This window comes from Diospyros lotus, chromosome 6 (genome assembly GCF_014633365.1).
Source record: "Diospyros lotus cultivar Yz01 chromosome 6, ASM1463336v1, whole genome shotgun sequence".
Lineage (NCBI taxonomy): Eukaryota > Viridiplantae > Streptophyta > Magnoliopsida > Ericales > Ebenaceae > Diospyros > Diospyros lotus.
Window position 1 is genome coordinate 9,426,724 of NC_068343.1, and position 26,991 is coordinate 9,453,714.

General features: G+C 37.9%; 3 protein-coding genes across 3 annotated transcripts; 2 read left to right on the forward strand and 1 right to left on the reverse strand.

The window, feature by feature from the left end:
* Positions 1-892: 892 nt before the first annotated feature.
* LOC127804935 (protein AE7-like 1) lies at positions 893-4,824 on the reverse strand. The gene is made up of 5 exons (XM_052342039.1): positions 4,573-4,824; positions 4,139-4,242; positions 2,980-3,079; positions 2,394-2,439; positions 893-1,128 (listed from the first exon to the last, which is right to left on the reverse strand). The coding sequence occupies exons 1-5, from the start codon at positions 4,687-4,689 to the stop codon at positions 1,028-1,030; spliced, it is 468 nt and encodes a 155-aa protein (XP_052197999.1). The 5' UTR covers positions 4,690-4,824; the 3' UTR covers positions 893-1,027.
* A 504-nt stretch (positions 4,825-5,328) lies between these two features.
* On the forward strand, positions 5,329-26,866 carry LOC127803918 (vacuolar sorting protein 39). The gene is made up of 12 exons (XM_052340556.1): positions 5,329-5,858; positions 6,337-6,548; positions 9,419-9,550; positions 9,652-9,795; positions 10,342-10,454; positions 12,661-13,096; positions 21,826-22,155; positions 22,977-23,198; positions 23,402-23,644; positions 24,261-24,710; positions 25,595-25,693; positions 26,293-26,866. The coding sequence occupies exons 1-12, from the start codon at positions 5,417-5,419 to the stop codon at positions 26,491-26,493; spliced, it is 3,024 nt and encodes a 1,007-aa protein (XP_052196516.1). The 5' UTR covers positions 5,329-5,416; the 3' UTR covers positions 26,494-26,866.
* On the forward strand, positions 13,126-18,334 carry LOC127803919 (uncharacterized). The gene has a single exon (XM_052340557.1). It carries the CDS (start codon positions 16,061-16,063, stop codon positions 18,332-18,334), a length of 2,274 nt encoding a protein of 757 aa, XP_052196517.1. The 5' UTR covers positions 13,126-16,060.
* Positions 26,867-26,991: the final 125 nt, after the last annotated feature.

Consider the following 26,991-nt stretch of genomic DNA (forward strand, 5'->3'; position numbering starts at 1 on the left):
TGTGAAATATGATTAAATTAGTTTAGTTAAAACAAATAATTGAAATAAATATCTACTAAAGACAAAAAAAATTGGCTAACTGATTAAAATTTAACTTATCTCATATAATGAAATTAAGGTTTAATACGAGGATAATGAATCTATTAAGGATCCCTCTAGGGGAAGGTCTTCATCCAGTTTAGTACCAGCACCCAACGGCTACCAAGAGACCAAGTGCCGCTAACCTGCTACTGTTGTTGCTCCAGTAGAGTCCCTAACATGATATAGCTGTTTTTCCCGTTCTTTGTTCTTATTTTATTTATCCTCTTTTCTTGCCTATCCAAGGCATGCATTACTCGTTTTGGTTGTTTGAACTAAGTTACTAAACCAAACTAGCTAAATCAATTATCTACCTAGGACTTGTTTGATTGTAATTTTTTTTTTTTCAGTTTTTTTATTTTTGTTTATAAAATTTTATAAATAAAAAACTAAAAACAAAAGTACAGTTAAACGAACCATCCAATTCTGTTTTGAATTTGGGCCGCCACTGCAGCTGGGGAATTTGTCTGATGCTGAGCATATTTTCGTCAATAAAACCTGGAAAGGCTTCCATTTATGCAGCAGCAAGGAAAATAAAACAAAATGGGAAAGGGTGAATGTAAGACAGCAACTTGAGCAGGTACAGAGTACTTATGAATAATGTTTAACGGTTTTCCAAGGCAAAGAAAAGGCAAGCAGTGTTCATCTAGGGTCAGGGAGGCAATAATCGTGGGGCTAGTATATTTGGCCTGAATCAGTCATGAAAAACCCCTTTATTATTGTCTGCCATGCATTTAACCATCCAAGCGGCAATTCTTTTCCCACTTCAGCAATGAGAAAGATTCTCCCCAGACAATCCATGGGAGCCAACATATAGAAGGTCAAGAGAACGCAGAAAATTATTTGATAACAAATAAATCCATACTACAAACCACACCTCGTGTTTCAAGTTTAAACAAAGATCAGGCATTAGCTGTACAATAGATTTGGATATGGCAGGTGTGTTTGATCAAAGTTCACTGGAGTAAAGGCACTCCTCGACAAGTTGGCGAAGGTTGGGATTCTCCAAGGCAGCAGCCACTCTTTCTTTGTCATTCAACTGCTTATTAACTGCAGGAACCGAATAATTTGTTGGTAGTTTGGAGAGAATTAGATAAGAATAAGAACAGAATATAGCAAATGCCATTAAACAGAAGCTCTGCAAGCTAAGAGTACGGGAAAAAAAAAAGTCAGTAATGTTAAACACTTTTCCTCATTTTGCTTCACACTTCAAGTTTCAAATGCACTTTGAACTAATCTGTATTCAGAAAATAAGTAGCTAAAGTAGGTATTGCTATAAAATTAAACTACTCAATTAAGAAATAAGAGAAAAAGCTACCTGTACGGTCGCCCAGTAGTTCTGCAGAGTTCATATGTCAGGGATAGAGCATTATTAGTGAAATTAAACAATTCAACTAAGCATCGAATGGCTTAAATTTTAAGTTGCATTATAGGTGACAACCAATGGTCAATGGCTATTAATTATAATATTGAGAATAACAACTATTGATTCCTCAATAGTTATGTTGGATAACTCCTCAAATTCCTGATAGAGATGAAGTCTATCAGAAAAACCTAATCCTATTTTGAACAAGGATACAGACAGGAGATCTAATCCCATTAGCGTAGTTGCATATAAATAAGCCTCAACTCCACCCCCAACCCCCAGATATAGTTTTTGAGTGACCACACCTAAGTAATCACAGTTATCAAATGCCATAATAAGGTTATTGAGGTTGTATATCATGTGAGAGTTTACAGTTTTGTATGTCAAAAAATCTTCATTTTGTGAGGCTTTACAATTTTGTCCATCCAAAGGCTTTATGGCGCTGGGATTCACAGTTTTCTCTTTCAAAAACTACATTATCATTGATTGAGTGAATTTGTCCATTGTTATGGGACCGTAAATATAGTTTTTCTGAGACTTGAGACTCAACCATGTTAATAGTGTCTTCTTCCTTTTAATTTGTATGTGTGATCTGATCCTAACACATTCCATATACAAGCCCGCCAAACAACTGGCCACACTCCTTTTTCAACTATCCATGGACTCATATGAGGAATTCATAGAATAAAAGTTGAAGTGCAGATAGTACTAGCCTCATCATTTTATTGCTTAAAACAATTAGATACGTTCTACTCAAAATAATAAAGCAGTCAGCACATAAGATCGTCTAGCACAAATAGAGGTGACTGGTAACACTTTTGCAAGTTTTCCTAATTCATAGCTTCCATGCATCTTATAGGTGGTTTCATAACAGTACACCTATACAAATCAAATATAAGAAAAGCTTATAAACAATGTATGAAAACATTATAGGCTTTTCTTGACTTACCTGATTCTTCATTTGCATGAGATCCAGGAGCCACTTTGATGTCCACCTGTAAGATTGTGTTTTCAAAGGTTTAGACCCAAAAAAAGCATGGATATTATCAAATGGATGTAGAACTAGTCCCTCTTAAATTGAAATCTCAAAAGAGAAATAGTGTATTGAAACTCATACGAATAGCAAAATGGTATTACAGACATAAGAATAAGCCTGGAATTCATTCACCACCTCAGGCACCATTCAGATAGCAATAAACATTTGCCTACCAATGTTAGCAGAGTTTAAAATAAGAAATTATTTTGCTTATAGGATGAAAAATTATGCAAGTACCACTATAAACCATAAGATAAGACCAGGTACCCCAACATAAATTGTGTTATTTTCCAGTATTAAACACAAAATATGCTGAAACTAAGAAGAAATGCTTGAAGGAAAACATATCAGGAAATGCATATAAAGTTGAACTCTAGAAAAGCTATAAAGTAGTAGAAAGATTGGCAGGTTGGCTTCACAATTAGATCACTGCAACTTCTATCAACTGGCAAGAAATGTGCACAACATCTAAATTTATGTAAATGACCTGGAAACTGACCTTAAAATGTGGGGGGAAGCATTCCTTTAGTTTAACTCTGAGACAAAGACCAATTACAGTAGCCATGCTGCAGTGCTGGATGGTTGGGGTAAAAGTTATCCTATCAATAGACAATAGGAGACTTAATTGGTACTGCATAAAGGAAGTGCCTATGAGCCCAAACATCAAAATTACAAAGTGGCTTTTGCTTATATTTCATTGCTGTACCAGAGAACTACCTTCAATTTTAACGATCTTATACAATAAATGATCATATTATGGGCTAGTGGTAGCATGGGTACTCATATAAAGAAGATATGCCTGCATCTCACCATCTTACAAGGTTACCTCTCAAAATCCTTGGATATGCATACTACACATCCTACAACATCTATGACTTTAAAACAACAATAAGATTAGATTTGAAGACAAGCACTGGACGTCTAGAAATAAAGGGCCATCCAGTGAATCTGTTTTCTTCCAAATCGGTGCCAGTGCCAATGCAATTTTGTCAGCAAGTGGCTATCTGAATCAATTATGCTGCTAGATGGAATAATAGAAAGAAAAGGCTAATAATAATTGTCGTTGTTTTGATTCATTTCCAATTTAATCCAGAAGGATATAACCATTGACAGCTATTTAGCTATGGTATTTGATTAATCTTTCTCTTTGACCTAGTATAAGGAGAAATACCAGAGCTAAAAGGCATCAAGAGGATCATCAAACTCGGGGTTGTACTTGGTAACATGTAATTAATATCAAATTCCAAATGCTCTACTTTAGGTCCCAGTAATCCAACATGGAAATCACCTCAACATTTTTTCCCATAATTTTGAAAAATTAGATAAGGAACGTGAATTGCGTTAATGTGTATATCCAAAGTCCGATAACTATTTCTTTCTCAGTAAATCGAAGTCATGGTTTCTATATCACATCTGCAGACTTAGATCATTCTTGTGTAGATTCTCAAGCATTTAATCTCTACTCCTTTTTCCATACATCCTTAACTTTTTAACTAAGCTTTGGCGTTTCATCCTGAACAAGGATGCTATCAACATTCTACACAACACGAACATGCAGAGAATCCAATGATATTACTAGGCAAATAACATCTAGCTCACAGTTCCATATAATTAATTGGTTAAACATAAAGAAAACTGCAAAAAACATGTGTACTCACAGAATGCGACCGAGCTTCACATCAACATTAATAGACTCCTCGGACAGAACACTGAGCTGTTCCAAAGAGTAAGGATGCTCCGGATCTCTTATATCCCTCACGGAATGTAATCGATCTAAGTCAAAGATCACAACCTTCTAAATTCCAACTATAATTCTCACATCGAAATCGAATTGATGCCAGCGACATAAAATCAAGAGCACAATTGACCAAGGTCTAATGGTCCCCAAGAAAATTTAGGCGAGAAAGTAAATTGGCTTTTGCAGATCTCATAAACACCTCAGACTGAGACAGGCGCATTTATAAGGCTCGTACAAGTCAATCGAATTTAAAATTCTGATTTTCTGAGTTGCTCAGCAACCAAAGGATGAATGAAAGTGAAAGAAGGGGGGGGAAAAAAAAGAAAAAAATAGAGATGAGAGAAAGAAAAGGATATCATATATCTCGAGAGCATCGACAGCGTCGTCGCCGCCGTGAAGATCTTCGGTACGAGCGATCCTCTCCTTCTTGGCGTGAACCACGGGGTTCGCGTTGATCAGTCCGAGAGTCATCTCTCTCCCTACCGCTTTTGCTGTTGAAAAAGCTACAAGCACAGCTCACGGACTTTCTGTCTGAGAGTGAGCTCTGCCCGGATTCATGGTCTTGCAGTTTTACCAAACATGGGGCGCCGCATTCTTTTCCGCATTAATTAATAGTTGAAAATTTTCGTCTCACACACACACACACACATGTATATATATATATATATGTGTGTAATGTCTAATAATAATATTTTTTAGGACAGGCCAGTTAATGTTATTTCATTATAAAAATTTAAAAATTAAATAAAATCAGTTACTATGGTATATACATAACTTTTTTTTGATATGAAGATCGATCCATTTATTTTGAAATAGAACATTTTTTTTACTCATTTTCTAATGTTTGGATGATAATATATATAAAAAGTAGTTTTTACTTCAAAGGTGAAAATTTACTTACCAATTCCAATTCATTTTCAAAAAACAGGTAAGTTAAACTATAGTAAGTTAAATAAAAATGTTTAGGATCATATATATATATATATATTTTTTTTTTGTGACGGTTTCGAATGTTCGAAAAACTCCTCTACCCATTCCCAAGAAGCTAAAAATGTTAAAGATCTTTTCTCTTAGCTGCTGATCCGACTATTATACAGTTCCGAGGTTGAACGACACCGTTTTATTTGCAAGACCTCTCTCTAACTCTAATCGAAGCTGGAAAAGCCAGAGAGGGAGAGAGGGAACACCGACGGAGATAATGGTACACAGTGCATACGATTCATTCGTCCTCCTCAGTAATTGCCCGACGAAGATTGACGCCGTTGAGTCCTACGGCTCCAAACTACTCCTCGGTTGTTCTGATGGGTCTCTTCGGATCTACGCCCCGGAATCATCGGGCTCCGACCACTCTCCGACTTCGGATCGGCGTGCTCAAACCCTAGAGCTGCGAAAGGAGCCCTATGTCCTCGAACGAACCATCAATGGCTTCTCAAAGAGGTCGATGGTGGCAATGGAGGTTTTGGCCTCGAGAGAGCTACTCCTTTCGCTGTCTGAATCGATCGCGTTTCACCGCCTTCCCGGTTTGGAGACTATTGCGGTGATTACCAAAGCCAAAGGCGCGAATGTGTATTCCTGGGACGACCGGAGAGGGTTCCTGTGCTTCGCCAGGCAAAAGAGGGTCTGCATTTTCAGACACGACGGTAATTTCGCGAATTCTGACTCTAATTATAGCCGATCATTGATTGAAAAATTATACCAAGATATTAGTGGATGATCGCAAATGCTGAAAGCTATAAATTGGTACGTTACGCAATTCAAAGAGTAGAAGGATAAAAAATTGAGCGAAAATTTTTGGTTACTGTCCTTGTTGTCTTGGTCTCAAAAAACTTTGAAGGCCGAAAAATGAAAACTGGAACTCCATTCCATTAAACGTAAGAGTTTTTACTTCAGTTCACTGAGCACCTTGATGGAGAGCCTCATGAAGTTGTTGATGTTGAGGTGTCATGCTTCTAACTCATTTTCTTTCTGTCTCACGTGGCTGTATTATTTTCCCATCTGAATTTACAAAAAAAAAAAGTGTGCTGCAAAGAGAAAGGGATTATTGTTAGTTTTACTGTTTACTGCAATGCTCTATTAATCCTAGAAGAAGTTTATCAAATTAGTGTGCTACTTTTGTAGGAGGACGGGGATTTGTGGAGGTGAAGGAATTTGGGGTACCAGATACGGTTAAGTCAATGTCTTGGTGTGGTGAGAATATATGTTTGGGGATTAGACGGGAATACACAATACTGAATTCCACAAATGGTGCATTATCTGAGGTATTTCCTTCTGGTAGGATTGCCCCTCCACTAGTAGTGTCTCTTCCATCTGGAGAACTTCTTCTGGGGAAGGTACTCTCACTTTTTCTTTTTCCTTATGGTTTCCAGTTCATTGACATGGCTATTTGATTTTCTGAAATTAACACGAGGTTCCAGATTGTGGGGCTTCACTAAGGCTCTGTTTGTTTTGATGTAAAATATTTTACATGTGAAATATTTTACAAAAGAATTCCACCATTTCCAACTTTATTATTTGTGTATGAAAAATGTTAAATATTGGGTGAGTTTTAAAGCTTATTAAGCAGAGCCTCATCACATATCTAACATATGCCCCAAAGCATGACAATATACCAACTAGAATATAAATGCATCCAACATGCATCGCTATCACACCATGCTGATGAATATGTGATGAAAGGGTGTGAGAACTTACAATGCTTTTGCATGATGTTTTATGCAAGAGATCCACCGAATCAGTGAGCAAAGAGACCTATTTCAAGTGTTTAAATCATGCAAAAACACTACACATTAGCATCTAAACATCTCTAAGATCTCAAGAATCCAAAAGTTTAGTTGGTTGAGCCTAGAAGATGAGTTTCTCCCAACTCAAGATACATTTAGATAGATAATTAACTAAGGTTGTTTAGAATAGTTGCCTGATCTGCAATATGGGGTGTTACAGGTATAACCATAGAACAAAAATATTTTCGCCTACTATCTTGAGTTATGGTGGTTTGCCCGACACTAATATCCTGTAGATCTCATTAGCTTCCATTGGAGAGATCATGTAACAGATGCATGAGTTAGGTTGGTATGGTCTTAATTTCATATCTCTTGTGTCTCTGAGCATTAAGAAAGTTTTCATGAAATATCTGAAGGATTTTTGCACTCTATAGTCCAACAATACTTGTATATATCATAATTCTTGATACTTTTAATCGGCAATATGCCATATCACATGTTTTAAAATATGGTATTATAGAGGCATACTTGTATATATCATAATTCTAGATACTTTTAAAGCACAATGGTCCCTGTATATACTATAATTCTAAATTACACTGCTAATCCCTGAACTTTGCACTTTATGATAAACTGGTCACTGTACTTCAACTTTTGTGACCACAGCCACAACTTTGATTTCTGTTAAAAATTCAGCCAGTCTTTTGATTTTTTGTTGAACTTTGATTTCTGTTAAATAATTGAGGATAATGAGCAAAAAAAAAATTAGATTGCTGATATTGATGATTTCATTTTGCAATAAAGTGTACCATGTAAGGATACATGCAGGCCATTTCACAATTTATTAAGATAATAGCTTTTCTGGTAATATAGATATTTGACCAGTTGTGGCTTCCTTGACTTGATTGATTTGCCATAACTTTTCTTTTTATTGATGGAATTTGGTGAGAGCAACTTGAAAGGCTCTGCAGGAACCACAGTTTGATTGCATCATGTAAAAATTAAAATAAAACATGGCAACTATTAGACAATCTGTACAGAGAAATTTTTTGTTCCAACTTATATAATTATATTGGCATAAAATGTAGATTTTCAAAACAATAATCAAATTCTGATTCTTGTTACCTTTTCTAGTTGTTCAGATAAGGCTATACTGGTGTCCTGTTCCCATGACTTGGCAATCATGGTTTTTGCAGATTATAGAAGTAGTCATCATCATCGTCAACTGCACCTTATTCTAACCAAATTAGGGTTGGTGGCATTGGCAAGGCATTCATACTGCCAATTAACTTTTAAAAGTCACATTGACAATATAAATTCATGCAAAAAAATAATCTAGCAAAATTTATGTCAGATGCCCTTCTTGATACAACCCTCTACTGAGGGAAAGATAAGATAAAGTTCCAATACTATTTTCATATGGATTTCACGTAGCAGTGAATAAAGATAATTGATATGATTATGTTTTATCTCATAATTGATATTGTGAAACTAACTTGTATAACATGAAAACATAACGATAGATTATTGAAGAAGTCATACTGACAATAAAAGACTGAAACTACTCACGTTTCTTACTTAATGCAATTATGGCAATATGGGTTATATTCATATTAGGTGGTGGTCATTTTAGAATTCCATAATTTATTGTAGGCTTCTGCTGTTATATTGTGTATGATTTTGCATGTATTTCTCACTTGCTAATTTAGATTTTTCTTTTGCCAAGTGGATATAGTAAGAAGATATGTCTTTGAATTCGGGAAGTGATATTAATTAATATATTTGTAATTTCCCCGATCCATTAAAGAGGCAGTAACCCTACTAAATGAGATAAGAATTTATGAGCCATGCTGTACTGTCTCATAATCGTGAGATTTGGTCAGGCTAATGGCTATGGTCCATGAAGAAGTGAAACGAAAGTCAATAAGAGATTTAGTATATGGAGAAAGTTGATTTGAGCCTTTAGTTTTTGTGGGTGTTATATACACATGGCAATGTGTCTTGAAAATAATCGTATCATTACAATTTAAACTATGAATTAGCTTAGCAATCTTCCTCAATTTGAAAAATGAACATCATGTTCACCTTGCTTAACCCAAAAAATTGATGGTTGCCTTTGCTGTGATGAATGTTCCTAGCTACATTTTGGCTTCTGGCAATTGTACAACAATCATCTCATTCTTCACATTATGCTTTATGAATCCATAATCTTATCAAAAATTAGGTTGCAGGAGTAGGTAGAATGGTAAAGGAGGAAGATCAGATTGGAGAAGTCTATTTGTATGGCAATGTTGATAAACTTAATGCAGTGAGATTGAGTCAGTAGTTTATGAGTAGACTCAGTGTTAATTATTATAGAGAATCCTGTAAGCAAATATCTATTTTAATCTGTTAAATATTGTTTAATCATTAATGTGATCCTTGTTAATTCATGATTAATTGACTAACTTAATCTACACAATCTTGTTCTCTGCTTCTAGGATAACATTGGAGTGTTTGTGGATCAAAATGGGAAACTTCTTCAAGAAGGCAGGATTTGTTGGTCTGAGGCTCCAACAACCGTTGCCATCCAGAAACCATATGCTATAGGTCTCTTACCAAGACATGTTGAGGTAGCTTGACAATTCCATTAAGCAATCAGGAGTCTTGTTTCTTTTATTCTGACCTAGATAAGGGGTTCATTCATATTCTTTTGGTAATTTGAGGTTTGCAGATACGCTCTCTCCGAGTTCCTTATCCATTAATACAGACTGTTGTCCTCCGCAATGTTCGGCATCTTTTGGAAAGCTCTTATGCAATAATTGTTGCATTAGAGAACTCTGTTTATGGGCTGTTTCCTGTTCCTCTTGGTGCCCAGGTATTTTCTTGTACCTTGACAGATATACACCAGGCTATCTGCAATAACACATGCTTCAGTTTAGAGTTTTTAAAGACATGTTCAGGCTTTCAAAAGCAGGACCATCAAATCTCAAAGAGAGATCTCTTCTATGCTAGGCTGCAGCCTCAAGAAAGGCACATGAGGTTTTCCTTAATAATCTAACCAGATGATAAGATCTTTATCTTTCATGGTTTGTTAGTTACAAATTGATATGATATGATCTTTTCTATCAATTGTACTTGTAGACCATGTTAGAAGTTTTGTTAATATTTGTAAATTTACGCTTGATTACTTGAAAATTGATATAGGTTTGCGTGCTAAAAACGTTGCTGACTGGAGATTATACAGTATATACTTCCAACTATTTTTTTATTCTTGAATTTTGAGATGGAAAATGGATTATAATAAAAAGGAACCATGGGTAATTGAGTAGTATATTGTCTCTAGTAAGTTTAACCCATTGCTTGGATAAAGAACTTAATGACCTCATGAAATTGCAATAATTATGTCTCATTTACAATACAGATAGTACAGTTAACAGCATCTGGCAATTTTGAGGAAGCTCTGGCTTTATGTAAGCTGCTTCCACCAGAGGACTCAAGCCTACGAGCAGCAAAGGAGCAATCAATTCATATAAGGTGATTATGTCTCTTGGATTTTTTTTTTTAATATTCAATTGAACATAAAAAAAAAAAAATTGTAATTTTTATATTCAACCACTCTCCCCCAACCCTAGCAAAGCGGGGTGTCGTGCAAAAAAGACACCCTTTCTTTATTCAATTGCTTTGATGTGCCATCGTTAATGAAACAAAAATTGGTATAACGTCTTTGCTTTATTGCATTTGAGATGTCCATGTATTGAGATAATTATGCTCTCAAAAACAGATATTTCCTTGTATTACTGTATCTGATAATTCATGTAATCGCAGAAAACCCTAAACTGAGTACGCACTGATTTGCATATAGGCATGGAAATGGACACGGGATATGGTGATTTGGACAAATAAAGATATGGATAAGTAAAAAAAAGAATACTTTTTATATATTTTTACTAATGTTTATTAATATAGTAACCAAAAAGAACTGAAAATGTTGAAAAAGTAATCAGTAATCCAATACAATAACATACCAACATACCAAGCCTTTATCCCACTATGTGGAGTTTGCTATATAAATTCTAGCTTTCCGCTCATGTCTATCATTATCATTAATCCGATATGAAGATAATTTTAACCTATAATCATGTTAATATACAAAGATATTAAAGAATACAGGGAATACAATGTAAAGACATCAGTAAATCTAATAATGATAATATAAATGCCATTGGAAAAATAACTATTTTTCATCAAAGTTATAATTATGTTTTTATTATTTACCAAAAATTGTTGTTTTTGTATATTTTACTTCAAAAGAATTCCAAAAACTGTGATACAAATCTGCCTTGTCTTTTTGCACCTGTCATGTGTCTGATTCAATACATAGACACACGTCTTATTGCATGTTTTAGACGTGTCAAAGGAGGCAAGTAATAATAAATAATTTAAACAGGCCATTTCATGTGTTCGGCACCTCTCACGGGTTGTGACGATTATCCATTTCTGTAAATTTTGAACCTGGGTATAGCACCCAAAATGAATTTGTTGTGCTTTCTAGCCCTAAATTCTTGCCGACCAAATTTCTGAGGCTTGGAAGTTTGATTATTTACATGTTGATGTGAAATCTGCAAGTCACTTTATCTCTTAAAGTTCTGAAATTTGAGGAAAATACTTCAGGAATTTTGAAGCTGGAGATGGATCAGTAAGTAACAGGGAGTTAATTTATTCATAGACATTTTGCTTAAATTTCTGGACAGTGGCCAAGTATTCATAGATGTTTGATGCCTTGAATTTGATATCCCCAACAGGAGCTAACTGTAGTTTCTACTTTATTGTATCAGGAAATGGGTAATTTTGAACCAATTTATTAATAATAGTCCTGTGTAGAAAAGAAATAAGTCTGTTAGCATCCTTCTAGAAATGTTGAATAAGAGTCGGAAACCAAACTGTCTTAGAATCCTGGCAAGTGAGCATCTTTTCTGATAATAGTGTATAGCTTCATTGACCGCTAATGAAGAAAGCTGACTAAATCTGTATTTGCTTATTCTATCATTAGTTTTCAAATTATCTTCTTTAAGCAAGCACTTGTCTATTTTCTTAAATGGACACAAACCAAGTGTCTAAGAGTGTCGAGCTCTATTAAGTTAAAAGATAACATCTCATATTTGGATGATTATCTGACAAATGTGAGAAGTGACAGATGATTGTTGGTGTCTTAGACAAACCTGAAACCTTAGAGAAAAGTAGGTTGTCTGGGGCAAACTTAATTTTGGAGTTCTTTCAAGGCTTTGAAAGATCCTGTCTTTATATTGAAAAGAGTATGCTTCTCTATTATTGTAAAGTCGATTCTTGATGGCATCAAGACATCCTAGGAGCAGGGTAGATTTATAGAGATTTTGGAGTAACTGATGCATTAAGGATATTGATTTTCATTTTCATCCTCTTTTATATGTGGACACACCCATTGGCACCTCTGTTATTTTCATTATATTGAAGTATACATAGATGTATATTTGTGTGTTGTTGACCGCATAACATAACTAGTTTTATAGTTGTTTTGTAGGAATTTTACTTAGGCTCATACCTATACATGCTTACATTATGATGATTTATTGAGATTTTCAAAGTTTAATGCATTTCGACAAGTGTGATTTAGTAAAGAATTCATCAGATGCTATACTTGGCGTGATTTAGTAATGCAATTGAAGTTATGAACTTACCTTGGGTAAAATTTTAATTTCCTCAGATATGCACACTATCTGTTTGAGAATGGAAGCTATGAGGAAGCCATGGAACATTTTGTAGCATCTCAAGTAGAAATCACACATGTGCTTTCTTTATACCCATCTATTGTACTTCCAAAATCAGCTGTGTTACCTGAACCAGATAAGTTAATGGACATAACTGGAGATGCTCCACATCTCTCAAGAGGTTCATCTGGTTTATCAGACGATATGGAATCACCATCCCCTTCGCAGCTAATCGAAACCAGTGAGAATGCTGCACTTGAGTCCAAGAAGATGAGCCACAACACATTAATGGCTCTCATAAAGTATTTGCAGAAGAAGAGATATGGCATAATTGAGAAAGCTGCTGCTGAGGGAACTGAGGAGGTTGTTTCAGATGCTGTTGGAGATAATTATGTGTCTTTTGATTCCAACTGGTCAAAGAAATCAACCAAGGTAAATTATTTTGTATGTCTCATTCATGGTGTTAATTAGATCATGTCAGTGGACCTGCAGTAGTTATTATTTTGATACCTGCATTTTTGTTCATCATCTGAATATTGCCATTATCTTGGACAAACTGCGGACAACTTCATCTCTGTGGTTTTGCTAAATTTCATCATCACACGTCAAAAGACTCATACACTTGGTGTATACATTCAAATTATTTTGCATAATTCATTCTTTTAGTAAATTAGAAATCATGAAACAGGAAGAGAAAATTTTGGTTGGAGGATGGGGCTAGATAAGAGGGAAAGATAAATTATTTAAAAATTGCAGTAAGAAGGAGATACAAAAATGTATCCTCTCTCAACTATAAAAACAGGGAAACATGAAAGCTTTCCTGTCAGTATTGATCTCTTTGTACTGTAAAAATTCTTCTGTATCTGCCCGCCCATGTTCACCACATTATACAAAGAGCTCAAGACCATGTCTGACTATTTTTTCAGCAACCCTGACCCCAGGAATTTAAAAGAAAAAAATCTATTATTGTTGGCAGCATGCCGTAGTATTTTGCCAACAACTTGAGATAGCAGGATAATGAAGAAAAAGTCTCCAATTCCTTGCTTTTCTTTCATGTAATGCACCAACTAGAAATCATGCATGCCTGCTCTTCCTTTTATTGTTGAAAGAAATAATGGAACCTAGTAACGATGAGGAACCTTGGGGGAAGCCCTTAGTCTCCACATGCCCTTACAAGGAAATCCTAACATCCCCTTGTCACTAAAGGTATCACAGAATAAGAGGACTGGAAATGTCCCTGGTGATGAGTTCCATACCCATCTGTCGTCTGCTGCCAAGTCAAAGTATGATCTTAAAGCATGGGATAAAATGCCGACATTGTAAATCACCATTATGTTGAGATGTTCAAGACTGCGTTGTGTAGTGGAATCTGGCCACGATGTGAATCCCGGGCATTATGGAGAGGTAACATAGCTCAGTTGCCTTTTGTAGTGAGTGAGGCCTATTGGAAGAATAGGTTACATCTAACATGTGAAATCAGGACAAAAATGGTCAACAGTGAAGAGGAAACTGTCAACAGTTGATGAACTGGCATGAGATTACAGGATTTCAACAAAATGGTGGACAGCTTGATGTGACGGTCAACAGTTTTTGCAAAGTGTTGATGAGGTGGCGGAACTAATGCCACCTTGGTATTTGGGTTGAAAGAGAGAAACATGGCCATTCTTAGGCGAAGTGATTTTGGTTGAAGGCTTCTCTTGTATGTGTATCACAAACCCATATCCAGAAAAGAGAAAAAGAAAAACAAACACGAAGGAAACTTGTGAGAGAAAGTGAAGAGAAGGAGAGAGAGATGGAGCTGTGAGCAAGCTCAAAGAGGTTTCATCCACTGTATATGGTATCAATTTCCTTCTTCAGTTAGAAAGCTTGTGAGTATGGAATTCAGGGTAGAAGTTTAACCCATTTGTTTGTGTTAAAAGGGGAATTACATGAAGATTCTGATTGAAAAGAGATGGTTACTCATTGCCTTTGAGGACTTCCTTACTTGCAAGAGGTGAGAGTTTTATACCTGGGTTGGACCTTCTTGCTGGAACTTGAGAGTATATGTATTAACCCCATTAGTGTCCAAACCCTAGTGGATTTTTGAGAGTATATGGCTTTTAAAGAAAAAATTTGGCCACTAATGGGGTAGATGTTAGACTCCTTTGTGAATTCTCGTAGAAGGGTTGCTGGAGTGCATCCTGGTTGGAGAGGGCATGACAGACATGATTCAATAGATTCTGTTAACAATGAGGGGACCAAACAACATTGGGAAAAAGGGACAAAACTCTTCTAAAGCATTCTCCTTTTCCCTACCCTGAAGTACTTGGCCTAATTACTTACAACCCCATTGTGAAATTAGCAAACCTGAACCCATTTGTTTCTAGGCGAACATAGTCAAGTTAATCTATTCATGTTTGAGCTTGAGCCCCATTTGTTGATCTTTAAACATCTAAAAATCTTTTGTTAGAGGTAATTGCCGATTTACATTCTTGGATGGAAATATCACTTAAATTGATTGACTTCTAATTCTTATAGGTCCTAAACTTTGGTAAACACCTTCAAACAACATGCTTGGAGAAATAGGAAGATTGAGAACAAATACTTCTCTGGAGGTTGTATGTAGCTCTATAATGCAATACATGAACTGCAGATGGATTTTGAGGCCATAATTTTATATCCTTGTGTAGCTCTACTATCAAAAACATGACTGCAGACAGACTTAGTAACCATAGTGTTAGGACCCCTGTTATTCATACCTATCAGAGGCGTAAAAAGAGGGGAGAAATCAAGGGTAGCCAAGGAAATTGACTAAGGGATAGAAGAGTCCAAAGTTGGTTAGGGGTAGAATATTCCTTCACGTGGCTGTAACATATTGATGAGAAGGTATATAAGGTGAGGGAAAATGAGAGAGAAGGTGTGGAAAATATGGGCAATTGTCGTGGGGAGAGAGAAGGCCCTCTCGAATAGGCCGATTGGTTGTTTTAGCTTTTTCTCATCCTAGCAATTGCTGGGATCCTTGTAAACACTGATTCGTTCTACTATTTTAGTGTGGAATTTAATCCAAAATAGTGAGTTCTATCATTCTGGTATCAGAGCTTTGGTCCATGGGTATCTTCGTTTCTGAGAGAGTGGGGGAGTTGGAGGGAAAATTGGAAACTTATCAACAACAAATGGAAGGGCGAATGGAGGGATTGCAAGTCGGGTTGGATTCTATGCGGAATGAATTCCAAAAGGTGCATGACATAGAAAAGAACACGACGATGATGTTGGACCAATTCAACTTACTAATAGAGAGGTGGGAGGTGCAGGAGAAGATATGAAAGGGAAACGAGGTGAGGAGAACATACCCTTGGGTTCTTCTTTTACAGTGGATGAGACACCGAGGTGGGAGAAAGAGGGAGAGACGAAGGCGGAATGATGGAGGGCTTCGGAAGACTGGAGACGAGAGGTCGACGCTTGGAGATGCCACTGTTTGAGGGAGTCAACCCTGATGGGTGGGTCTTTAGGGCGGAACGCTACTTCGCCGTGAACCAACTATCGGATGCGGAGAAGCTGGACTCGGCAACGCTCTGTTTTGAAGGAGTTGCTCTTGCCTGGTTTCAGTGGGAGCAAAGGCGTCAGCGTGTGAGGAGTTGGGAGGAGCTCAAAGCGATGCTGGTCAATCGATTCCGATCGACTCAAGAAGGCATCGCAGAGGAGAGGTTCCTCGCGCTTAGGCAGATGAGGTCCGTCAAGGACTACCGCCTTTGTTTTGAGACCTTAGCTTCATCACTTGAAAGGCTACCAGAAGCATTTCTGGAAGGTCACTTCCTAAATGGCCTGAAGCTGGACATCCGAGCGGAGATGAGGGTACTGCGGCCAACGGGACTGGAGCGGATGATGGAGCTGGCCCAAAGGATTGAAGAGAGGAATCAGGTGGTTCGCGAAGGTTATCTTGGATCGGGCCCAACTCGGGTATTGGCCCTTTCCATCCCAGTAACAAACACCCAGCCGGTGATTCGGCCCCCTCCACAAGCACCACCGAAGTTGGCGACACCCAGCACCGCCTTCTCGCATCGGCCACCAGCCGTCGGTAAGTGGAGCAACCCTCCTTTTAAACAACTGAGTGAGAGCGAGTTGCAAGCCAAACGGGTGAAGGGTCTCTGCTTTCGCTGTGATGAGAAGTACTCGGTGGGGCACAAGTGCAAGAACAAAGATCTGCAAGTGATGGTAATCTATGAGGAAGAAAGGGAAGAGGGAGAAGAAGAAACAACAAAGGCTGAAACTGGAGAGAATTCAAGGGAACCAGAAGACACAGTCAAAATAGGGGAAGTGGTGGAGCTATCCTTGAATTCTGTGGTGGGGTTAACACCTCCACAGACCATGAAGATCAAGGGAGAGATTGATGGTCAAGAAGTAGTGGTCTTAATCGATAATGGGGCTTTTCACAACTTCATAGCTGCTGAACTAGTGCAGAAGTTGGGGTTGTTTTGCACTCAAATGAGAGGTTATGGAGTGATCATGGGGTCAGGCATGGCTATTCAAGGGGCTAGGGTGTGTAAGGGGGTTACTCTGCGGTTGCAAAATGTTGAGGTAGTTGAGGATTTCCTACCATTAGAGCTAGGAAGCTCCGATGTCATTCTTGGAATGAAGTGGCTAGCCACACTTGGGGAGACCCAAGTTGATTGGGGTTCATTGGTCATGAAGTTCAGATCGAGGGGTATGACAATAACACTACTGGGGGACCCCAGCCTCAGCAAAACATTGGTAACTTTGAAGTCAATGATGAAGGCTTTTCGTGAAAAAGGAGGAGTGTTGTTGGAATTGGGAAGTTTGACAGCTGAAGAAAAGAAGGGGGAAGAGATGGTTCTTGGGGAATTACAGGACCCGCTGACAGATTTTAAGGAGGTGTTTAAGGAGCATTGTGGGTTGCCCCCGCACCGGGGGAGGGATCACATGATTATGTTACAATCCGGAGTCCCTCCGGTAAGCGTGCGATCTTACCGTTACCCCCATCTCCAGAAAAATGAGATTGAGAAGCTGGTTCGAGAGATGTTGGTAGCAGATCTTATCAGGCCGAGTATCAGTCCATTTTCCAGTCTTGTGTTGTTGGTCAAGAAGAAGGATGGTGGCTGGAGATTTTGTGTGGATTATAGGGCTTTAAACAAGGTAACAATTCCCGATAAATTCCCCATTCCTGTCATTGAAGAATTATTGGACGAACTGTATGGGGCTGCTGTTTATTTTAAGCTGGACTTGAAATCGGGGTATCATCAAATACGTATCGCACCGGATGACATTCCGAAGACTGCTTTTCGCACTCATGAGGGTCATTATGAATTCTTAGTCATGCCGTTTGGCTTAACAAACGCACCCGCTACTTTTCAATCCTTGATGAATGAGATTTTTAAGGAGCACTTGAGACAATTCATTATTGTGTTCTTTGATGACATTTTGGTCTACAGTAAGAGTATGAGTGAACACAAGGAACATCTAAGGTGTGTGTTAAGGGTCCTAACAACTCACCAACTGTACGCTAATGCTAAGAGGTGTACGTTCGAACAGCGGGATATTGGGTATTTAGGGCACATCATCTCCCAAGAAGGAGTGGCTGCCGATAATGCTAAAGTGCAAGTGATGCTGGATTGGCCCAACCCCAAGTCGCTGCGAGAACTCCGAGGATTTTTAGGCGTTACGGGGTATTATTGAAGATTTGTAAGAAATTACGGCAAGCTGGCTTGGCTGTTGACAGATCGCCTACGGAAGAATAATTTCTCTTGGGATGAGGAGACGGAGCAAGCTTTCCAATCTCTTAAGAGAGCAATGATAGGACTACTCGTGCTGGCTTTGCCGGACTTTGCGAAGGAATTCATCATGGAGACAGACGCGTCGGGGCATGGTTTGGGGGCAGTCCTGATGCAGGGGCAGCGACCTATCGCTTTCTTCAGTCATGCCCTAAATCCCAATGGTCGAAACAAGTCAATATATGAGAGGGAGCTGATGGCGATAGTTTTCTCTATGAGGAAGTGGAGACATTATTTATTGGGACGAAGGTTCGTTATAAGAACTGATCAACGAAGTCTTAAATTCTTGATGGAACAGCGGGTAGTCAGTCCGGAGTGCCAAAAGTGGGTTGTGAAACTGATGGGTTACGACTTTGAGATCCGATATCGCCCGAGGATGGAGAATTGGGCTGCGGATGCCCTCTCCTGCATTCCTTCACCTGCCATGCTTGACCCTCGTCATTCCCCGGGTATTGCAGCTGGACCAGCTCAAAAAAGAGGTTAATGAAGATGGGACACTTCAGGAAATTATTAGAGAGGTGCTGGAAAATCCTACGAACAGACCCAAGTTTGCATGGGTGGATGGGCAGTTGTTCTACAAAGGGAAATTGTTTCTCCCTAAGGGCTCCACTCTCATTCCCTTGATGTTAAAAGAGGGACATGATGGACAGATTGGGGGCCACTCCGGGTTCCTCAAGACTTATAAGAGGATATCAGCCAATGTGTATTGGACATGAATGAAGCAGGACATTCAGCGATATGTTAGACATTGCCCTGTGTGCCAGCAAAATAAATATGTGGCGCTGTCTCCGGGAGAGTTGCTGCATCCCCTTCCAATTCCTCGTCAAATCTGGGAAGATGTATCTATGGATTTCATCGAAGGGTTGCCCAAATCAGTGGGGAGGGATTCTATCTTAGTGGTGGTGGACCGACTTAGTAAATATGGACATTTTATTGCTCTAAGGCATCCATTTACAGCAGCCAGCATGGCAGGGATCTTCGTGAAGGAGATTATCCGATTGCATGGAGTTCCAAACTCGATCGTTTCCAATAGAGATAAAGTATTTGTCAGCCATTTTTGGGAAGAAATATTCAGGTTGCAAGGCACTCAGTTGAACAAAAGCACCGCATACCACCCTCAGTCCGATGGTCAAACTGAGGTCCTAAGCCGCACTTTAGAGACTTATCTCTGATGTTTTTTCCTCCTCCAAACCCAAGGCATGGTGCAGTTGGCTTCCATGGGCAAAATATTGGTATAATACCTCTTATCATGTCTCCTCAAAACTAACTCTGTTTCAGATAGTCTATGGGCGTGAACCTCCCCCGTTGCTGTGTTATGAGAAAGGGACCACAGCGGTTTCGGCAATCGAGCAACAATTGCTGGAGCGGGATGCTGTTTTGGAGGAGTTGCAGACCCAATTGCGGCAAGCGCAGTCAAGAATGAAGAATTTAGCAGATAAAAGGCGACGAGACGTGCAGTTTGAGGTCTGCGAACTGGTTTATGTGAAAATCTGCCCCCACCGACAGAAGACGTTGGCTGCTAGGGTGAACGAGAAGTTGTCACCGAAATTTTATGGGCCTTTTGCTGTGGAGAAGAAGATTGGGAAAGTGGCGTACAAGCTGTCCCTACCACCTTCCTGCGCGATCCACCCCGTCTTCCATGTCTCCCAGCTTCGCAAGGCGGAAGGAGCAATGCAAGAGATGGCAGAAATTCCAGACCAGCTCACTGCTGACCTGGAGATGAAAGTGGAACCGGAATTTTTGTTGGGAGTCAGGTCGGGCACAGGAAAGAATTTGAGAAACCTTGATGTTCTAATCCAATGGAAGGGGCTGCCACCCCTAGAGGCAACTTGGGAGCCCTACCATCAGATACAGCAACAGTTTCTTGAATTTCACCTTGAGGACAAGGTGTGTCTCTTGGGCGGGGGTAATGTTAGGACCCCCGTTATTCATACCTATCAGAGGCGTAAAAGGAGGGGAGAAATCAAGAGTAGCCAAGGAAATTGACTAAGGGATAGAAGAGTCCAAAGTTGGTTAGGGGTAGAATATTCCTTCACGTGGCTGTAACAGATTGATGAGAAGGTATATAAGGTGAGGGAAAAGGAGAGAGAAGGTGTGGGAAATCTGGGCAATTGTCGTGGGGAGAGAGAAGGCCCTCTCGAATAGGCCAATTGGTTGTTTTAGCTTTTTCTCATCCTAGCAATTGCTGGGATCCTTGTAAACATTGATTCGTTCTACTGTTTTAGTGTAGAATTTAATCCAAAATAATGGGTTCTATCACATAGTTGAATATCCTCTATGGATAATCTGGACATACAGTTTAGGTTGCATTCCATGAATAAAGAGAACTCTCAAGTCCTGTTGGGTATAGCCTATCAAGAACTAAATAAACAAATCCTTGCTTGGTTATTATTTGTGTTAGTTGGCTTTGATTCTGCCTAATGGATCAAAATTGAGGACTAATAATTGCCCAGAAAGGAACACTAGCCCAGCAGTTAAAGAACTGCTTCTCAATGAATGACCTATTAGTATGGGGGGCTTTTGTAGCCAACGTGGGAATTGCAAGAAATCTTGTAGCAGAGTTATGGGACACTACTCAGTTCATAACATGGCTTAGTAAACGGATACAGAGTTGATGGTTGACTTAAACCTCACCCTGCAATTGAATCAAAGCTTATCCTTATGGGTAACATTAAGACCACAATGACCTTGGCTTGTCAACGTAAGTGCAGGATCTTTATGTGTTTATGCAGGGACATTGCTCTGCTTATTTTGCTTACTTTGTGATGGCCCTACTTTCCAGTTCTTATTAGAAAATGATGGATAATTGACTTGCACCACTTGAAAGAATTTATTTGCTTAATTTCTTATGAACTCATTGTTCATATAGTGACAGTTTCAAGTAATCTTTGAATCAGTTTGTAAGGAAATCAATGCAGACAATGCTGATGATCAAATAGCTGTTCATCTACCTGTATCTTACAGGCTCAAGTTTGCGTCAAAATTAAGTAAGGAGTCAATAACACTTCACTATAATAATTGGCACTTTGCTGGTTTGCTTACTTCATGCTGGCTATCTATTTCTGATTAGAACTCAGTTTTGGATATTTGATTTGGGACAATTAAAGAATCTGTTTAATTAATTTTGTATGAACCCATTTTTCATATACTAGCAGTTTTGAACAATTTCTCTGTATTTTGGATTTATCATTTGATACTATATATATATCTTTGAATTCTCATGACTTATTTTGCCAATTTAGTCATTATTTTTCAGTTATTTTTTTCCTTTCCAATTTATGTCTACCTGTAGTCCTTGATATTATATATTGATTAAATTTTGCAAAAGATTGTCTGTGTTATTTCATCTCCATAGCTTTATTCTACTTAAGCTTCTAATCTTCTTTGGTCTTTTAGGGCCGTGTTAACATTACCATTAGCTCAGCTGCTAGGGAGATGGCAGCAATACTGGATACAGCACTACTCCAAGCTCTTCTTTTAACTGGACAATCTTCAGCTGCAGTTGAACTACTGAAAGGTCTCAACTACTGTGATATAAAAATATGTGAGGAGTTTCTTCAGAAAAGGAATCAATACATCGCTTTGCTTGAACTTTACAAGTGCAATGCTATGCACCGTGAAGCCCTCAATCTTCTGCATAAATTAATTGAGGAGTCAAAGTCAGAACAACCTCAAGTAGAGCTCACACAGAAGTTCAAGCCTGAGATGATTATTGACTATCTCAAAGTAAGTTTTCCCATATGAAGTTACAATATTGTTTGTGTTGTCTCTTATTTGGATGCTTAATATGTTGATTCTAGAGTCACCGAGAAAGCTTTATATCATTCCACACCATTCGCACAATGTAGCTGATTAGGTTGAGCATAGGGATGTGTAAACTATTAGCTACTACCAATACTAATGTCAACCTAACTCAAAAGAGCCTTGTACCTGCTATTTTTCATCAGCTCTTGAATCACACCAACTTTCTCAAGCAATAGCCATAGTTTAAGATACTTAAACCACATGTTATTTTGTGTTTCATAAATGTTTCAACTCACATTGTTTTTTGTCTCCAGATGTGCCTGCAGATGCTACCTTTGGTGTGAACAATCTCTCTACCAAAAAGGAACTTGTCTTCCCTTATTTTCATTTTAGAGCTTCCTTTCAATTGTTCAATTTTTGACTTGTAGTCTTTCACTTCAACTATAATATTTTTATCTTTTTTTCTGGATAGCAATTTTTTTTTTTATGTTCCAAAAAAAAAGTTTAAATTTTAGCTCTTCATCATGTCTTGTACATGTAGTTTTATTTATGGCTTCTATGCCCCTGTTTTTGAAGTTTGAGAAATATCCAAGTTTTGACTGTCAAATTCTCTTTTTGTTGTTTACTAACTAGACATGGCAATGATGGCCTGGTGCATGATCTGAGTAGAAATGCATTAGTGCATTGAAACTATTCATTTTTCAAATTTTTAGAAATTTGGTTATTGTTTTTTTTAATATTTTTAGTTTCTTAATATCTTTTTCTTTTTCTTTTGTGTGTGTGTATGTGAATATTTTTTGCAGCCTCTCTGCGGGACCGATCCTATGCTTGTATTGGAGTTTTCAATGCACGTCCTCGAAAGTTGTCCGACACAAACCATTGAGCTCTTTTTGTCTGGAAATATTCCAGCAGATTTGGTTAACTCTTACTTAAAGCAGCATGCACCCAATATGCAGGCCACATATTTAGAACTGATGCTTGCAATGAATGAAAATGGGATATCTGGAAATCTGCAGAATGAAATGGTACTGATACTTCAAACTTGCTGTTCTAATCACTATTTAGAGGCTAATTTTATTTGTAATACTGTTAATTGGGAAAATCTTACAAAATGAGCTGTTGTTGCCAACGCCAACTACTTAACAAATAAACATTTTTTCTTATCTCTATCCTTGTGCATAAGATTCTAATCTGAAATGGATATACTTATTGGTCTTGTCTATGGTAGGTGCAAATCTATCTTTCCGAAGTGCTTGAATGGCATGTAGATCTAAGTGCTCAACAGAAATGGGACGAAAAAACGTATTCCCCAACAAGGAAGAAATTATTGTCCGCTTTAGAGAGCATCTCAGGATATAATACAGAGGCTCTATTAAAGCGACTTCCGGCGGATGATTTATTTGAAGAGCGTGCAATTTTGTTGGGAAAAATGAACCAACATGAGCTTGCATTATCAATATATGTTCATAAGGTATATTATTATCTTTTTTAAATCTGATAGTCATCTGGCTGGGTGGCACCTACAAGTTTGAGGATCGTCTGATCCTGAAAAGCATTTCTGGCATTCCTCATCAATAAGTTCAATTTTTCCTCTGTTGTGCTTATGCAAGATTGTGCCTGTTCTGTCTGACTCTCAGCTTCTAACTCAACATGTTATTAGAGTTAGCTAGTTCTTCTGTGATTATGTGTCCATGGTAGTTCTTTTCCAGAATTATCAATCTGCCTGCTGATTCTGAGGCTTCAGGCAGGGCTTTTTAACCTGTTGAGGTTAAATAAGTGAGTCTTGAGTCTTGATTCTCCCTTCTATGCATAAGCTTTTCTGGTTATGTTGTTCCTCCGATTACAATGATCATTCTTGCTCCTGTTGTGAGGATTATTTCATTTCATCATAATTAATATAATAGACAAGCTATTCATCCTTTAATCATTGGTTTCTGACATTTATCATATGACTGAAATTTCTTACTAATTGGCTGTTATTGTCTAATTCAAAATTCTCCAGTGATTAATTATACTTAATTGAGATTTGTAGTGACCCCATATAGTGGGATAAAGACTTGATATGTTGTTGTAATTGGCATTTGTAGCTTCATGTTCCTGATCTAGCATTGTCCTACTGTGATCGTGTTTATGAGTCTGCACTCCAACATTCTGCAAAATCATATAGCAATATCTACCTCACTCTCTTGCAAATATATTTGAATCCTCAAAAGACGACAAAAAACTTTGAAAAGCGAATCACCAATCTGGTATCAACTCCCACTTCTGGTATTCCGAGAGTTGCTTCAGGAAGTTCAACTAAAATGAAAGGAAGTCGCTCATCCAGGAAAATTGCGGAGATAGAAGGTGCAGTAGAAGTCCGAATCAGTCCCAGCAGTACTGACAGTGGGAGGAGTGATGGTGATGCAGATGATCCCAACGAGGAAGCAGGTTCCAGTATTATGTTGGATGAGGTCTTTGATCTGTTGAGCCGAAGGTGGGACAGAATCAATGGTGGACAGGCATTAAAACTATTACCCAGGGGCACTAAGTTACAGGTAATTGGTTATCTTTATGGCTGTCGCACAATCATAAATCTCTAGGAGAGGTTATATACAAACTTATCACTTAAATGGTGATGATGAAGGCAATGCTTTTTGTATTCCCATGATGTAGTCTTAGACTTTTAATTGCCAGGAATTAGGCTTTACAAGCCTCAGTAGTAGGAATTAGGCTTTACAAGCCTCAGTAGTATGTGGTGAAAGGTTATTCAAATTTTAATTCAACAACAGCTTTTAGAACTTCTGTGAACTTATATTCTTGAACATTTAAGCAATAAAGGTTTGCAAGAGAAATCCTTCCAACTGGAGATAATGCGAAGGATGTTGAGTATGAAAGACATTAGCAACTAATATTCACATGTTGTGGAAAAACTAGAAAGTTGTTTGAATCACAGTGAAGTCACAAACTGTTAAAGGGCTACTACGGTAAAGGTATGACATGCCCATAAGGGACCATTTTTGTTCTGAAAAACTTCTCTCACAACACATAGGATGCTTCTCTTTGCAGCATTTAAATTAAGGTAGTTCCAATTACTATTTGTCATTTAGTTCAAGTAACAATACGCCTGTTTGCAATTATACAATATATGAATGCTTATATATGTTAAATGGTACTTGAGTTATATACTATATGGTAAAAATAATCTGGCATCCCATTATGTAATGAAGTCATAAATATGTTTTTTTTCCTCACTCTTTAAGGGGAGCCATGTTATTAGCTTGAGATTTCATGTGGGGAGGGATGTGCGACTCTCCAGTAGTCTCATATGATATTTTGCATTTGATAGTATATGATTATCAACCATTAATATTTGAACTCTGTATGCTTCTGTGTGCTTGAAGAAAGCTAATCTAATTATTGTTTTTGTTGGGTTTTGCAGAACTTGCTTCCCTTTCTTGGGCCCCTTATCAGAAAATCCAGTGAAGCATACCGGAACTTTTCTGTTATCAAGAGTTTGCGTGAGAGTGAGAACCTGCAGGTATTCGTGTGTCGATGCATTTTACTTAATCAGGATATGATCTGAGAATTGTATTAGATATTGAAGGACTTAATCTGCTCGTTTACTATTGTAAGCAGATTCATTTGGCTTCATTCATGCGTAATCTTGTATGCTTGTTTTATTTTAGCCACTGACAATGGATATTCTTTGGCTGAAACTGTTTTTCTAGTAGTGGCTTCAATAATTTTGCTGTAAAACATATCACCCGGCCTGTTGTATCTGTTGTAGATAAGTTTCCGCATATTCCTTTTCTACCAGTGTACAGATTGGTCGATTAATCATAAAGTTCACCAATTTAACCTTTATACTTCCAGAAGAATATGATAGTTCAAGCCTAGAAGGCCCCAAATTAGTATTCCACCATTGAGAATTATCTTTATTGATCCTAAAAGGCCCAGCTGAGTCAAAGCTTGTTCTTATCCTTTCTTTTATATTGGTTTATTTTTATCTTTTCATCATAAGCATTTCTTTAATCTTTCACTACTTGATCAGAGTATTTTTTTCAATCTGATTAAACTAATATTTACAAGTTCCTTTCCATCATCTCTGCGTGTCTGAAAGCTCATTATGTGAAACAGGTAAAAGATGAACTTTATACCCAAAGGAAAACAGTAGTGAAGATTACCAGTGATAGCATGTGCTCCCTCTGCAACAAGAAGATAGGGACTAGTGTCTTTGCAGTCTATCCCAACAGTAATACTCTTGTACACTTCGTTTGCTTTAAGGACTCGCAGAGCATGAAGGCTGTTTACAAAGGCGCACTTGGGAGGAAGCGATGAACGTTAATGTTCAAATATGGTTTAATCAGGTAGTGACTCGAGAAGAGAATCATAGTCATGCTATTTCAGGGTGTTTCCCGGAAGGCTGCCAATGATTAAGGGACATCAGAGAAGTGGATGACTTCCTATTACGGTAAAGAAGAACTATATTCGTAATTCATAAATAGGCTGTTGCAAGTGTGGTTTGTGTTGTGAAGATTCTGTGTTCTCTTGCGATGTGAAGATCTTCTGTTTTGCTGGAAGCTGATTTTGTTGTAAAGAATTTAATTCTGCCTTGTCTGAAAATATGATGTTCAGTTTTTAGCTGTGCAAGAGATTTTGTTTTTGTATGGTACAAATTTGACAAAGTACATATATGACTGTTATTTGAGTATTTCTTTCATGCTTGGAGATGGAGAGAGATTTCATATTACCTCTGCATATTGGGATAATCGAGTAACATTCCACTTTGAATGAGTAATTCAAAGGAAAGAGAGAAGGATAGAAAAAGAAAGGGAT